General features: G+C 41.2%; 1 protein-coding gene across 1 annotated transcript in view; it reads right to left on the bottom strand.

Annotated features, from left to right (window-relative positions):
- Nucleotides 1-528: 528 nt before the first annotated feature.
- The window catches only part of map7d1a (MAP7 domain containing 1a), a 63210-nt gene continuing 47137 nt past the window's right edge, over nucleotides 529-16601 (bottom strand). The window contains exons 10-18 of the mRNA XM_084727067.1: nucleotides 15619-15857; nucleotides 13432-13714; nucleotides 12392-12572; nucleotides 10264-10368; nucleotides 7840-7890; nucleotides 7688-7748; nucleotides 5720-5801; nucleotides 5145-5383; nucleotides 529-1474 (exon numbers count right to left, since the gene is read on the bottom strand). Of these exons, the coding sequence (XP_084583193.1) occupies nucleotides 1464-1474; nucleotides 5145-5383; nucleotides 5720-5801; nucleotides 7688-7748; nucleotides 7840-7890; nucleotides 10264-10368; nucleotides 12392-12572; nucleotides 13432-13714; nucleotides 15619-15857 (1252 nt within the window). The 3' untranslated portion in view covers nucleotides 529-1463. The remainder of the gene's footprint in view (nucleotides 1475-5144; nucleotides 5384-5719; nucleotides 5802-7687; nucleotides 7749-7839; nucleotides 7891-10263; nucleotides 10369-12391; nucleotides 12573-13431; nucleotides 13715-15618; nucleotides 15858-16601) is intronic.

Below are 16601 nucleotides of genomic sequence, written 5' to 3'. Positions count from 1 at the left end.
TATGAGAAAGCAACCTTGAATAAGATTGCATGTTAATATACATATATATGTACATATATGTATATATGTATATATATATATATATGTATATATATGTATATATATGTATATATATGTATATATATGTATATATATATATATATGTGTATATATGTATATATGTATATATATATATATATATATATGTATGTATGTATGTATGTATGTATGTATGTATGTATGTATGTATGTATGTATGTATGTATGTATATATATATATATATATATATATGTATGTATGTATGTATATATATGTATGTATAACATCATGGCAAGAAAGCCATTTAGAATCAGAATATGTAGTCAGTTCATCCAAATAACGCTTTTATGAAAATTTACAAAATTTTTGTGATACCTTTATAACTGTCTATAATTCTCCCTGGTGCAGTTTTTACAACAACATCCCAAGGGGACATCCTTAATTTCGAGCGCTGCCTGGATAAATCAAATCCACTGTTATTTATGACAAATAGACAAGAGACCAACACAGACCGGACAGCTTGTCTTTAATAAGACTCAAGATACTCCCACAGACCTTTGCAATGCACATCAAAATAATTATAGCATATACACGCACCAGCATTTCAAATACAGACAAGTCCATGGCATCTCAATGCAAATGAGAGAAAACTGAGTCATGCTTGCACATGTGAAATAAAAAAACAGCTGTAACTGTTAAATAGTGGAGTAAATCCCTCATTTATTGGGATTTGGCCTTAAATGACTTCTGGTTTCTTAATTGTCAGAGGTTGCACACTCATTATTACATCCAGTTCTGCGTACAATCAATCATAGCTGAGACAGACACACAGTAAGAAGCGGTTGCATGTGAACTTACATTTAAAATCTCTTTTCTCTCTCTTCTTCGCAGTTTAACTTTACAAAAACCGTTACAGGTAGCTTTATACAGACCAGGATGTATCATACCTGGGTTTCACTTAGAAGGTCTACAATGACTCCCTTTCATTCGACTTTAATCCACAGACCCATCACTCCTTTGTCTGTCATACAGTTAATTTACATTATTCACAAAAATGTACCCAGTCTTTTATATTTCTCTTTTAGTTAAATAACTAAAGAACAAAGAAAACAAACACTTCAGCTTGTTGTAATAATTACTCAGCTGTACTGTAATGTACAAAGGATGATACTGTCAAGCATTAAGGTGCATACACATGATCTTTCCCAAATTTTAACACTTATGCACCTGTGTTGCATGCAGCAACACCTTTCTTTCATCCTGTTTTGTCTTTTGCTCGTGTCCTGATGCTTCGTCTTCTGGGGCCCCCTTCATCTTCAGCGAGAAGTGTGTTTGTTTTTTAGGGGCTCAAAAGGTTGTTGATTGGCACAGGTCACAGGATTCCCCATGCGAGTGTTGGCAGGGCAGTGGCCTAAGGCGACGAGCACTTCAACACTGAGACATGTCACAGGACCTCTGTAGAGGAAGCAGAGAGCAAAGGGGTTAAAGGTCAGCAGCCATAGAGGATTAATCAACATGTGCTAACGGATGAGTCCAGTTTGTAGCCAAAACAGGGTCGCGCTCTTTAATCTGAGTAATGACACGCGGTCTGCAAACCTCTGACCTGGTGACAACACTAAATGCAAAAGATGTTGAACATGTTGCAGAAGGAATGAACCATTAAACCTTTACTGTCCTGTGTACATGTGGTTAAAAGGATGGTTTGGATTATTTGATGCTGGGTTGTATTAAGTTCTTATCGACATGCAGTGTATTATCTACGGTAGATTGCGGTCAGCACCTCACAGTTAGGAGAAGCAGAGGGGTGAAGCAGAGGGGTGCACCAGCACAGACGCTAAGCAATGAACAGGGGTCCTACAACTCTTCCAAAGTCAAATTCAAGTACTTTTCAAGAATTTTCAAGGTGCATTTTGAAACTTTCCCTGCACCTCACAGCTGTGGTAAATTGCATATTTATATCCATATATATGCTCAAAATGATTAGGCCCCATTTCATTTCTTTATAACATTAAATTGTGATGTTACAGTGCAAGTGAGGCTCAAGAAGAGTCATTTTCATTTTGTGCGAAAGGGAAAAGCAATTAACCTCTCTGACTTATTTCTTCATCTGAAAAGGAAACTGTTCAGTCAGAGAGCATTTTATTTTGAAAGTAATGCTATTCGATTTCAAGCAGTTTCAAGCATTTTAACCAAAATCCAAGCACTTTTCTTTCTTTCTTTTTTCTTAGCTTTTAAAAACATTGCATTTAAATTTGTGCATTTTTAAGGATTTCCTGCAGTCATAAGAGCCCTGACTGTGATCATTTTAACTGTACACTATATTTAGAGTATTTTCTCTGCTTTACCTTGCCATCAGCCAGTCTTTTCTGAAGAGAAACCACCAATATATAAGCCAAATATTGCTCTTTTCAAACCAACCTCACAGAGTAAGGGAGCTGCTGATCTACAGCTGTCTCTATCTGTTTGTTATAATTATTATTTTTTGACTTTTGTGAAGTTACACAGTGACACAAAGTAACCAATCAAGACAGCAGCTAGCAAGCAACTCAATGTTCTGTTAGGTAAAATGACCGATTTCAACTATAGAGTTAAGTTGGTTTGGACAGGGTGACGTTTGGCATATAATCGCAGTTTTCCATCAGAAAAGGCTGTGTGATGGCAAAGTAAAGCAGTGAATTTATTCTAAATATAACATACATTTAAAGTGATACTGATTTTCTTTTTTAGTTTGACCATTTTAAGAGACTAAAATACCTTCTGTAGCTGACCCTGTCCACAGCTGAGGTACATTGCTTAGCTTCTGTGCTGGTATTCCTCTCTACCTCTCCTAACTGAGGGCCTGTTGACCAGCATCTACTGCAGCTAATACACCGACTATCACCAAGGACCTCATACAACCCCACTTCGAATAATCCAAACTATCCCTGTACTGGAAAGACTGCCAATCAAGCGAAAGACATTTTATAGTCAAATGCAGCCAGCATGTGAAACGAGCCTGTAATTGATGTAACACTGAATTATTTGACTGACAACACCACATGTGAGGTGAAGATAGGCCAACAAGTATGAACATTCAAATAAACCCTGGAAGTATGCCTCGACATAAATTAACCTGCTATGAAATTACATTGTAACATTCAATCAGTCTCACATATCAATATTCCCAATCGGAGCCCTCATTATAAATGTCCTGCCAAGTTGCATGTGTCTCAAGTATCAGACTTACAAGAGTGAAAATGAGGGGAGAGAATGTTCACTTTTTATATGACTGAGTAAGAGGTGTGCGAAGATGAAGGAAGAAAAGTGTCCTTTAAAATGCAATTTCAGGAAAGACGTCAGAGGGCTCGCTAAATTAATCGTCCTCTGTTTGCTTTGTGTAGTATTTACGACCGCTGGCTTGTCTTCAGGCTATCAGGTGAAGGTTAAGATCTAGGAGGAAGGGGAGAGTGGGGTGCTGCTGACGTTGCCACTGGGAGGGGGGTTGCATGAGGGGTGATACAGTGCTTAATTGCCTTCGGAGTCATGTTTCTAACCCCTGGCAGTGTAGCACTTGTGGATAGGGTCTCCTCATCGCCTCGGACATTCTGGGAATTCCTCACTGGGTGCAGGCCCGAGTCAGTGGGGCTGCTGAATAAAAGCTGTCATCAGTATAAAGATACCCCACTTCTCTTCACCCTTCCCTACACTATTTCTTCCCCATGTCCCATCTCCACCCCTTTGTGAGTGTAAGTGGAGTCTCCGTGCCACACCATCCTCTCCCCAGGGGGTACACACTTTCGCCGGGGTGATGACCCGCACGTTAGATGAAGTGCAAGTTCAGGTTCTTCGTCGCTTCGCGCCAAGGACAACAGCACTAACTATGGTGCCTTGTGCTGCTGTCTTTATTGGGTAATGTGAACTTGGCCAAATGTAAAAGTGGCTCAGTACAAATAAGCACACATGCTTGTTGAAAATGAAACATGGCTTATGTCTGCTGCTGCTTTTTATTGGGAACAGACGAGGCTTCAAAACGAATTGGAACATTTGGTGCTTGTGGCTTGACCAGATCCTTTGATTCAAAATGTGCCTGTCTGAATACTTTGGACAGTGATTCTGACAGTGTGCCCTGCAGGTGGGCCTCAAGAGGTCATGGAAAATAAAAAAAAATGTTTTAAAGTTTTATAACCTTATGATTGATTTTAGAAAAGTGATCAGAATTAATAATATAAAGCCATGGGATTTTAATTGCCTGTTATTCTTCATTTATCTGACCTATTTAACCATATTTGGTGACCCGTCACTGGTACAATTAGTGTCACGTGCTGAGCAGAGTTGCGATTAAAGTTTTCTGTGGACTTCAGAGGATTTCCACATTTCAAAGTGGGCCGTAGCATTCTTATGTTTGAGAATGGCTGACTCAGGATATTGTCTGCAAACAAGTATTATCTTGGATTGTTTTTTTAACAGCACGTGCATTTAACAACACAACCCTGTTCAGATCGCAAAAACAGAAACACTGTCAGCTATTCTAGTCTCATTTTTTCCCCACAGTTTTACAACTGCTTGACTCGTAGATTAGCTTGTATCAGTTAAATACACATACAATAATGTGTATACAAAAGAATCTTAGTATTTACAGATGGGGGCGACAAGCCTTCATTGCCTTCACTGGAAAAGGAGCAAAAATTAGCATTTCAACCTGGGTGTCATTCTTCCATCACTGCTGATCAGAGAGGGAGCCAATAAATACACGTGACCACTGCAGTTATCTGACCCAGAAATGAATGTTGACTGTAACCTTTGCCATTGAAGACAAAAAAACAGATGTTAGGGGGTTTTGTCCAGTGTAAAAGGGGCTTTATTGTACAGTCATGAGAGCAGAGTCCCCTGGTCGTTCCACCAACTCACATCGTTGCAAGGAGTGACCAGATGATTTCTGCAAGGCTCACCAGTTGTGAAAATCACAGCCTGACCAGCTCAGATTACTCAAGTTTGTTTAACTCATACCTAACTCATTTCCTTCTTGTCTTTTATTATATTTCCATTGTTAATTTTAGTTTAGTTTAGTTTAACACTGGGTTTTTTTTTACTATCTTGTTTGTGTTGTAGCCTCTCGTGTGCTGTGGAGCTGTTTGTAACTCTGTACCTGCAACATGCTGCGGCTTCATGGGGCCTGTCTTTTTCATGAATGAATCCTCACTGTCAAACGTGAGGATCGGCTCAGTGGCTATGTCGGTCTCAGACTTCTCCCGTGCTCCATTCGTGGTGTTGCCATGATTCGCAAGATGGATGATATCTCCAAAGTGGGCGGTGTCTTCTTTAGTGGACAGACCATTTTCATGTCTTGGAGGCTGGACCCCATTGACGACTTGGACTGGGGGGCTGCTAGAGCAGAGACACAGAGCCAAATATGGTTATATTTATGACAGATCAGAGTGACTCACACAATAAATGAGTCATTCCACTGCCGTCCAACTACAGGAGTCTCTTAAACTTTACGCCAAAAAACATGTTTGAATTCAAAGAATAAACATTTCAAGAAACCAAATCTTTCTCCCAGTATCGCAGTTGTTTACTGTGTTCCTGAATCATGTGGCTCCTTGTGTTTTCCGTTGAGGTTTACAACAACAACAGTTAACTCCAAGCTTATAGTTCTGGCACACAAGTTTTATACTGCTCATGGTGGTCTTGAATCAATATTAGCAAAAAGAGATGTTTTACCTTTCTTTGACATTGGTCTGTCCATTTTCTGTCATGTTATTGGGCAGGTTGACCTCTGGCTTTGGCTGATATTCAGCAGATGCTAGAGGAAACAAAGTAAAACAGCCATTTATCCAGTGTACACCAACACTGCGTGATGAACCACAGGGTGACAAACACCATTAATGCTCATCCTTCAACTGTATCAGGCTAAATTTAGTGGGCAAGAAAGGGATGCCAAATGTTCCTGGGGCATCTTTCCTGTGTAATCTAGATCCCCCTGACTCCGCTCTGCTGAGGACTTTGCTGTGGTTAACACAGATCTCCACTCCCGACTAGAATAGAGACGAGGCTGCCAAGCTTCCGACCACATCAGTGGCAGGCTAATGTCTTCCTGCATCAGGGAACTCTGCCACAAACGGCATATCTCCCAGACCACATTGATCCACTTCATCTTACTCATCAACTGAATGTGACGTGGAAGTTTAGACGAGAAGGGCGTGCAAGTTATAGGCTTCTTAATATAGTTGTGTTAGGAACATCTTTCCATAATTAAAAGCTGTAGGAAGAGTGGAGGTGGGCAGGGCCTGTGCAACACATTGGATTTTCCTCCCATTTTTTATGACTTGAAGTAAAAAAGCTAAGACTTCTTGAATGCACACAGAAGGTTTATTTCTCTCAAATTTTGCTCGCTAATTTGTTCAGATCTGTGTTAGTGAGCACTTCTCCTTTGCCAAGATAAGCCAACCACCTCACAGAAGAGGCATAATGCAGGCGTGTCTTGGACTGGTCACAGGAAAAGGTGACAAGATAAAACATACAGTTTGATCTTGATCTCACCCTAACCAATTTCTCCTTGTGCCTAAACCTAATCAACCCAAGGCAACAAGTAATAGCAAATCAGAGACAGATTAGCATGGGTCTTGACTTTGCTCTCCTGGGAAAAAAAATGGTATCTGGTATCAATTATCTTGGTAAAGAAGAGGAATATTAATATGATATTTTTCAGTATTTTCTGACATTTAGTGGACTGATCAGCTGGTTTAATGATCAGGAAGATGATTGACAAGATTGATGAACACAGACAGTAATCTTTGGCTGCAGCCCTACTTTTTGTTTTGTGTTAATGCAGCAAATTGACAGCATACGTTTAATGTAAATGTAATGTTTATTGTATTTCATGCTGTTAAAGCCTCAATAAAAGCTGCAACATGCATCACAACTTTTTAGAAAAGCTGCCATGAAATCTGGCATTTTAGGATGCAACAACCCCCCCCCACCCCCCCCAAAAAAAAGCAAACTCCTAGTGCGACTCCTAAGATTTTTTTTACTTCAACTCATGAGAAATGGGTGCAAAATCAAAAAGTGCTGCATTTATATTTTTTTATTATTAATTGTTTCCAAAATAAATGTCTGCTAACTGTTGCTGGCTGTTGCCATGAGCCCACTCATCCTCTCTTAACTCCCACAGTCCCACAGCTTGGACAACAAGCGAGTACACATGGGTCCTATTGTATAAAGGAGAAGAACTCGAGCTGCAGCTGTGCAGGATATGAGGCGGAGATATGATCTAATAACCCTTTTATACAAAATGCTCCGATGTGAAGCTGACTCACATGGGAAATGAGAACAAAAGTCCAACAAATACCTGTGATCTAACATATGAAAGAGGTATAAGAAGCAGAGGAGAAATGGTGCACTGTGTCATCAAATATTAGCCTGAAGGTGGGATCTACGATAACATGAGTCAGAGACAGTCTAAAGTTTACCAAGTAGTTCATGTGGATTTACTAATCGAAGCAGTAAGAGGTAGAAATCCACGGACCAGCTGGTCACAAAGCATCGACTTTGCTCTCATCCCTCCACAGATAAAACATTCATGGCAGATCAATTAAGATGAATATGCTAAACGATTCCTGCAGATTAAAGGTCTGCAGTAGATAAAGATTGTCCTCCATCACTTGATGATTTGACTAATGTTCTGCTTACCTTTGCTGCTCTCTGCCTCTTTGTCATTGACGTGTGCAAGAGGGGAGGACTTTGTCTCTTTCTGTGGGGATGGAAAATGTTTTCAGTCATTTTTAATTGGAAAGTTAAGGTTTGGCTTGTTGATTTTGGTTAAAACAGCACAGCAAATGTACCTTGTCACCTCCATCTGTCTTGCGTGTCCTCTTCATGATCTCTTCCAGGCGCTGAGAAAAGAAAGGAGTAAGACAGAGGAAAATGACACATGTTTCTAGATTTCTTATGCCAGCACAGTGAGGGATGCAGGCAGATGTGTTTACAGAGTAAGGAATAAAGGTTTCGTTTTTCATAACTCCAATCAAATGTGGAAGTTATTATTACAGCATCCACAAGAAAATTGCATTATTTAACTTTGTTAAAAAATTGGGTTAGGTTTGGTGGGTTAGACGGAGCCCACACATTTTGTCTGCCTATTTTTGCTCAAAGGTTTCACATTTTGCTGGTCTTCACTGCTGAAAAAGGATTTCCTGTCTCTTGTATGTAAGGCCATTATGGTTGAAGTGGATGCACCGAGTCAAATTGAGGCCCTTATGTGTGCAGGTGGAGGGCTGTGTCAATAATGGTGAAGCAGCACTTGTGTGTTCAGCTGGAACACGGGTGTAGGATGGTCAAACAGTAAGATAGAAAGAAAGCGGAAAAGCCTGTACTGTACTGAAATGCAAACCATCACATGTGGCTGATTTGTATGCAGAAGCTTGATCCAAGATGCGACCTTCATCTGAGGACACAGCTAGCTTGAGACAGCGGGACCATAACTGCAGCTGCCACTCATAAAAGTGGAGTGTTTTTAAGATCCAAGATTATTCATGGACAGCTCACACACTCATGGCTTTGGCATCCAGGCTGGCTGCAAAACTTTTGCCTAAGGACTAAAGATTCTTGTTGGCCTGAGTCGCTCCTTAGGATAGTTTGAACCACCTGTGCCTGCTGAACACAAGCTCCTCTTTTCTTAGGCGATAACAAGACTGTACCCAGTCAGTTTTTGTAACAGTCAGAAACAGTGTTGCACAGCACCACTAAGCGGCAGATCTTTGGGGGCAGAGGACATGCTGTTCTTGCGGGTTAATTCCAGCAAGGAGCCTAGGATTGGGCTGGCTGAGCCAGGCCTGGCATGCCTAGATAAGAGTCTTTCATACATGGGAAGAAGATGAGGAGAGGGAAAGAAAGGCTTAGCTAGCATACAGAGGCGTGAGCTTACTAGAGATGTGGGTGGTATACTGGAGTAGATGGCCATGGTCACAGAAGACACACACATGAGCACACTCATGCAAACCTCTACACACAGAATGGCTGGCACACAAGGTCTCCATTATTAGTGTTTATATATAGCTCCATGCTCACACACAGTCTAAGCCCTATTAAATCATGGCATGCAGACAACCAATCCAGGATAAGCCAAAAACATCATCCATCTTGGTTTCAGGGAGTCAACTTTCAAATCTGCTTTTGTCATGTCAAAAGACAGACCACAGAGTGAACGTAGCCCAGAATATAATACCTCAAGTGAATATTGTAAAGTGACTACAGAATTAAAGGGAAAATACAGTTTTTTATGTGGATGTCCAGCCAGTGTTGATGATAAATTTAGTCAGTTGAAGCAATAAATTCCTCAGTGTGTGCTATATTGACAAAAAAAAACCTGAGTTCTCCTGCTTGCAGAACTGTGCCAAGAGTTCCTACATGTACCAAGATGCATTGCAGGCATGATTCTGACTCTACTGTGTATCACCACCTTAGCCTATAGTTAAAACTTTGTTGGCCAAAACATGGTGTTAGGTGACAAAAATACTCATCTAGCACAGCCCTGAGCTCCCTGAGGTGGAAACTGGAAAGACAAGCTTAAATATTTGGTAGTTTTTTCCTGGATGCAGGAAGAACAACAGATTTTGAAGCAGAGGATCAGATTCTTGGTCAGTATAGCACACACAGAGAAAATGATTGCTTCAATTGACTACATTTACTACCAAGAGAGGGTGTATGGCTCTGAGTAACCCCCAGAACTGCTCACCATCTAATTGCTGAAAAATCTAGCAGACATCTGCAAAATGTCACATAGGTGGACCGTGGGAATGGCCATCGTGTACTTCTATCATAACGTTCTAAGCTGTTATACAGTCTAACTTTCAAAATGAATGAATGAATGAACAGGCACCCAAAGAAAACACAAAGTTTATAACATTTACGACAAGAAAAATGTGACACAGACAGCTGGGCTGCATCTTAAATTACTTTGAAGGTTTTCAGCTTTCAGATTATGTGAACTATTTCTATATGTCATATTTATAACCTGCTGTCTCCCCCTAAGCTCTCCTGTTGCCCCCCTAAAAATGAATAATGTGAGTGTATGGTAGGGAGGGGGAGTGGAAGAGGTTTTTAAGGCTGGGTTCTTCTCAGTGTCAGGATTTTTGGAAAATCTTCTCTAGAGTCTCTTAAGAAAGGACTGAGAATGACATTTTTAGTAATGCATTTCTGTTGTGACATGGGTGACTTTAAAACCTGGCTGAAAGAACAATGATGGGAGGATAGATGTGTTGCCCTACCCTTTTCCTCTCCAGCCTCTCCTGCTCCTCCTTCTGGAAGTGTTTCTCCCTCTCCAGACGCTGCTTCTCCGCCTCCTCCCGGGCTTTAGCCTCAGCCTCCTCTTTCTGAAACACACAGGCGAGAATCCAACCACAGTTTTAATGCCGGCAGAAGTGGGGAAAAAAAACTCAGCCAAAATAACATGCCTTTTACGTAACAAGGGTGTGGTTGCTCACTCCAATTATTGTTTACAGCCACAAAGGGATTTTTTCCTGTACCTTTGAGCCAAAAAGATCTATTTTCAACATTTACAGCCTCGTGAGGGCCATTCAAAGCGAAATACAATACTTAAGCCTATGGATAATTACTGTATATTGGATCATTTTTAACCACAAATGGCACTGTTGCGAAAGACCACAAGGGGGTGGCAAAGTGTAAGCAAGAACAGACCATTCACAGAGATAAGACAGTGCCAGTGCTCACTGGTCTACAGGATAAACAGATACTGTAATGAATAACCACATTTCCTGTTTCATTGTAAATCTGTTTATACTAATCAAGCATCATACTCCTCTGCTTCTCCCTGGCAACATGCAAAGATACAGGAAGGAAAGTCAATATTGCTCCTTGTTGTTATTTGACAAACTGAAAAGTAAAAAGGGCACATTCATTGCAGCTACCGGTCCACCAGTTTGAATTAATATTTGCCTTTAAGGACAACAACATCCCTTTGATGTAGAAAATGCTGTTGGATGGAAAAGGTCAGTGTGAGGTGAGCAGCTGGGCTGAAACAGTAAACAAGTGACGGTGAAAAGCGCCACAAAAAGATTATTTGCGGAAGATAAGGGAGCGTATCATTTTGTGGTGTGATGGGCAAAGTGCCCGAGAATGATGCAAGGACACAGCCAGTGTGCGTACGTGTGTCTTGACCGTTACACGAAAGGCAGTAATAAATGTGTGTGTGGTGCTTGATGATGTTTGTCACTGACATGGGCTTTAGAGGGATAGTTTGGATTATCTGAAGTAGGGTTGTGTGAGGTCCTTATTGATAGTCAGTGTATATAACTACAGTAGATGGAGGCTGGAACGCCCCCAGAATACAAAATACCAGCACAGAAGCTAAGCAATGGGCAGCAGGCCACTTAAAAGAAGGCCCACCCAAAACAAAACAATATCAGTTTAAGTGTAGGTTATATTTAGAATATTTTCCCTGCTTTATCATGTGGTCAGAAAGCATTTTCTGATGGGAAACCGCTATAATGTAAGCCAAATATCACACGCCCTGACTCTTGAAGGAAAAAGCTGTAATATTACTTTGCAGAGCACTAGAACTGCTGGACCACCACTGCCTCGATTGTTTAGTTTGTTTGCATTATTGTGTGACTTCAATGTAAAAATAACTGGCTGTCCTTAAGTTTGGCTGGCATGGAGAGAGTGATATTTGGCTTACATAACAGTGATTTCCAGTTCCCGTTACCTAACTGCAAGGTAAAGCGGTGAAAATATTCTAAATATAGCGTAATCTTAAAGTGATTATTGATGTTAATGATTAATCGCCATTTTAAATTTACGCCTATGCATGTTTTGCGTTACATTTCTCTGGAGCGCACAGGTTTTCTCACGGTTTGGTTTGGTCTGCCTTGTTTGTCTGGAAATGGCAGTAATTGGTCCCTGTTTGACATTGTTTTGTTTGGTGGAGCCATTTGTTGATTAAGCACAGATGGACAAGAGCAGCTGTTTGAGCGAGAGCCTTTTATTATTCTGTTCCTTTAAAGTGTTTTTTCTTCATGAATTAATGTTTCATGTAGTCTATCTAACTTTCCACAAAACTTGCAACCTTAAAATTGATATTTATTTTTGTTGGGTGGACCTTTTTTTTAAGTGGCTTTTTGTTATTGACCCTGTCCTCACCAGTTCATTGCTTGTGTGCTTCTTCAAACTGGGGGCAAGCCGACCACCATCTACTGTAGGTAAAATCTATTGGTAAGTACCTTATACAACCCCACTTCAAATAATCCAAACTATCCCTTTAATTAAGTTTCTTTCACACTTACCTGACTACCTGTCCACTGCACCACTTTAACACTAAACGTCACTAAAAAGTTTTAGGTGCTTTCTCTGCCTGCTGGGTGTTAACAGTCAGCATACCTGTTTTTGCAGGCGTAGATTCTCCTCCTGCTCGGCTTTAGCTCTCTCCTGAGCCTCCTTCTCCTCCTGCAGGCGCTGAGCTTCATCCCTCCTCCTCTGCTCCTCGGCCATGGCGCGGGCCTCCTCCTCCCTGCGCCGCCTCTCCTCCGCCTCCCTCGCTATTCGCTCCTCTCTCAGGACCCTGCAGTTTGAATGTAAGACCGAGGGTGAGCATTTCCCACAAAATCATCTACCAAAAATTCTAAATGCAGTAAACAATTTAAAATACTGTATAAATTATTCTACTGACAGGACATTTCCTTTTTAGTTTACACTCCTGCAGCAAAGTTGACATTTAAGCAGAAGCAACAAGAAACCAAGCTATTTAAGGAAATGGAAACAATTAGAGGTATGGGTGCCAACAAAACATCACAACCAACTTTCTGTGGTTACAGTCTGCCAACAGGCTATTAAATCAAACACACATACACAGCCTGGCCAGAGTTGTGTGAGGTCTCATTCAAACATGCATGTGAAGTTGTCCTGTCTGGTTTTATTTATTTATTTTAAGCTACATTAATCACTTTTGCATCACAATTTTCATTTTCACTAAAAAAAACCCAATTATGTGACATTTGTTGGGGTCACGTTTTCTTGCATCTGGAGAACAAGATTTGTAGGTCAGTGCATCTCTGCAACACCACAGTACCTCATTATGATGCCATTGGTCATATTGCAAATTCTATAATGTTTTGATTAATTGTGTAGCCCTAATCAGAGGGTAACTTGGCAAATGTGCATTTTAATAATGGTTCCTCTCTTGTCCCTATATGACCTTCTGTACATTCTTGAGACAGCTGACGGGTAAAAAGAAAGTAGGCTAATTGGTAGTTAAAAGACCAAACCCCAGAGTGGGAACAGCTCGGGAATTCCTCTAATTCACCACAGACGTGTTTAAATTCCCTTTTTTTCTCTTGCACAGTGCAAGACCTTCACAGATCTTTGATGATGCAAGTGCTGACCCCCTCTGGTTGTGTTTTGAGGTTTATCAAAACTCTGACCTCTCCTTCTCCTCCTGTTCACGGCGCTCCTGCTCCTCCCTCTCCCTCTGCTCTCGGGCCTGTCGGCGTTTCTCTGCCAGGATGCGAGCCGCCTCCTCTGGGTCGTTGGTGCCTGCCATCGGCTTGCCTGACGGGGAGGGTGCAGGTGATGCAGCAGGGACAGATGGAGCTGAATGGAGCGGCTCAGGTGACGGCGAGGCTGCCATGGTTGTAACTGGCGTGCTCGATGCATTAAGTGAGGCAGCGGCTGAGGATGCTGCGATAGCGGGGACCAGAGGGGAACCTAAAACAAGGAAAATGAGTGTTATAGAAGAAACAATAAACCCACAAATTGTGTGCTGTGTAAGTTAACAAAACCTTTAATGTAATTAAATTATTAAACTTCTTTACAAGTAATGACTTTTAAAGTTGTGTCTATCAATCATTATTAGTAACATTCAACTGCAGCCTCACATGCACTGTGAAACATTTTGTCCTCAGCAACTGGAAATTGTAAACAGCCGTAGCATCAGCCTACGAACTTTGTAATTACATAATTAAGGCTGATTAGTGCAGCCTCTTAGTGCTGTATGTGAGCAGACACAGACCATGGAACTGTGTGTGGCTCACTAAATTTATTCCCTTTGTTTTCACGGCTAATTAAGCCTGATGGTAATCTTCTTGAAAGGAATACAGAATTTCCAAAGGCTTCTTCACTGTTTCCATTAGATTCATTCTTCTGGCCTGGAACAAACCAAACCAGACAGTGGAGAACTCTTTGGGAATATATGTATTAAAAAAATGTGTGATGACTCAGCTGTGGAGGGAAGCTACCAAAAATCCAGATGTTCTGTATCCCTCAGTAGGACTGTGCAAATCGGACAGCTGATCACTGTGATGAGAAATTGCAACAAAATGCAGATTATTTCCCACATGCCTCCAAACTGTTTCTCCTCCTCCCTGTCTTTCTAGCCATCTTTCTCTCTTTTTTGTGGCCCGTCCTCTTCTAGGTCTCCATGGTGAAGAGGAGGTCATATGGTTCAGGCCCCACTGGCAACACCTAAAGTTGTTCAATGTCCTCCTGGATTCATATTTCGTACATATTTTTCATAATTTTAAAATGTCATCAAAGGCTCTATTTTGCTGTTCTGGTCTGTCTATGAGACATCTATTGCACATCTGTTTGTCTTTTCCTGTTAAAAGTTTGTTGGGGGGTTATTTTGGGGAGTTATTCCTTCCCCGATCGAGGGTCTACAGGTGAGGGAGTGTTGTACACTGTATGGATTGTCAAAGCTCCTGAGGCAAAGTGTGATTTGTGATATTGGTCTATGTAAGTAAAATCTGACTTGACTTGCTTGTGCAGTTTTTTGTACTGTTCTCCAAAAATAATGCTTGCCCAAGGTCTACTACTAGGTTGTTCCACAGCTTTCAACCACTTTTTATGGTCTTCTTCAGCAGATGGAGTTTGCTCAGTTGTCATCACATGAGCTTATCATGGAACCTCAATCACTTGATAACCGGTTGTCACTGTTCCATACGTTCAGTACCAGTCAAAGGTTTGGACACACTTCTTTTTTTTTTTTTTTTTTTGAAATAAGAAATGGTTCAGATTATACCAACAGTGTCCAAACTGTCATGAAAGCAAAAGGTGGCTACTTTGAGGAAATTAAAATATCAAAGAGGAAAAAAAAACTTTTGCTCACTTGTAGGAAAACAGAAGAAGAGAAGATTGTGGGTCAACAATATAAAGCAAACAAGCGACTCTTGCACACCGTCTTCTATTTTAGATTCTTAAAAGGCAAAAACATGTTTTGCCTTGCTTTCACATTTTATGCTTACTACACAATTCCACATTTCATAGTTTTAAATCTTTTTTTTTTTTTTTAACTGGGTGAGGTTTCTCCTCTTGTGCCACACCATCCACCATTTCTGGCTTCAGGAGGTTTTCGAAGTTGATTTGTTAGTTCTGTCCTCTGGCCTGATGTCTCCCAGGTAATGAGGTACAGTCTCACACCACATGAGATCAGACACGTTTTGGGTTGTGTACAAGCCGCTTCAACATGTCATCAAACTCAACCAACTCCAGCTGCTGTTTAATGAATGCCATAACCACAACTCAGCAGAGTGCAGGTTAGGTTTTAGCATATTAGCACGGGAAAGAAATATAGATATAATCCCCATTAAAGCAGGGTTTTTTTTTGTACTCACTCTTTCGCTCCTCTGGGGTGGCGGGCCTGCGAGGCTCCTTCACTCTCTCGAGGGGGGCAGGTGAGGAGGTGCGGTGGTCTATCCTGGCAGGGGTTCTGGCTCTTTTGGGCCGACCTTTAGGAGTCGATGGGCTTCCACGTGCAGATGGAGGCCTGGGGGAGGCAGCAGGACTGGGAGAGGCAGTCCTGCCCTTAGGCGTGGCCGGGGATGACGGCCGTTGTCTTGATAAAGGACTGGGACTGCATGAAAGGAAAATACAGGGTCAAAAAATACAGAATTGATGGAAAATTATGTCAGTTATTCTCTAATGCATTTTCACAGATCTGGGCTGGAATATCTGTTTTGTTAAAATGCCACATGTCCTGAAAAAACCTGACTTCAGCAAACAGGTTCACAGCAGACAAAGCACTCAAACATTGCATCATCCTTAAAGTGCATTATCGGTCAGCATCCCGGCTATACACAGGCAATGCAACACTTGGAGGGGAAATCCATTATGCTGAAGAAGATGTTTTTTTTTTTCCTCTAGGCCTCTGGCACTGACGCCACTGACAGCTAACAGCCAAGCTCTTTCTTGCCTTTTTGTTGAGTCATAAGAACTTTTTTCCTCCTATTCATCCCCTCTGTCATGGATGTCATTTATTTCAGTGGCCTGGGGATAAGAGAGGAAGCGACCACTCATTGTAGGATCTTTCAGTCAGTGCCTCGGCTCAAACAGAGCATAAAATATGAAGTCGTTAACAAGCAGACGTAAACACGGTCGCTCTGGATAACCCTGCCGTTGACCAGAAACAAACAGTGGGTCAAGGGGATTTAAGGTTAACCTTGTTTACAACATGATTTTTGTGATCATGTCTGCATAAATATCAAAAAAGCAGATTATCATGTGTCTGAATATCAAAAAGGTTCTTGGAGTTTGTAGTGTAAAATAATATTTTTTTGAAATGGAGATGGTTGTTTGATATTATATACTTTATATGGTG

Source organism: Lutjanus erythropterus, chromosome 9 (genome assembly GCF_056507025.1).
Source record: "Lutjanus erythropterus isolate fLutEry1 chromosome 9, fLutEry1.hap2, whole genome shotgun sequence".
Taxonomy (NCBI): Eukaryota; Metazoa; Chordata; class Actinopteri; order Lutjaniformes; family Lutjanidae; genus Lutjanus; species Lutjanus erythropterus.
The sequence above is the reverse complement of the archived record's forward strand: the minus strand, read 5'-3'. Positions and strand labels throughout refer to the sequence as shown.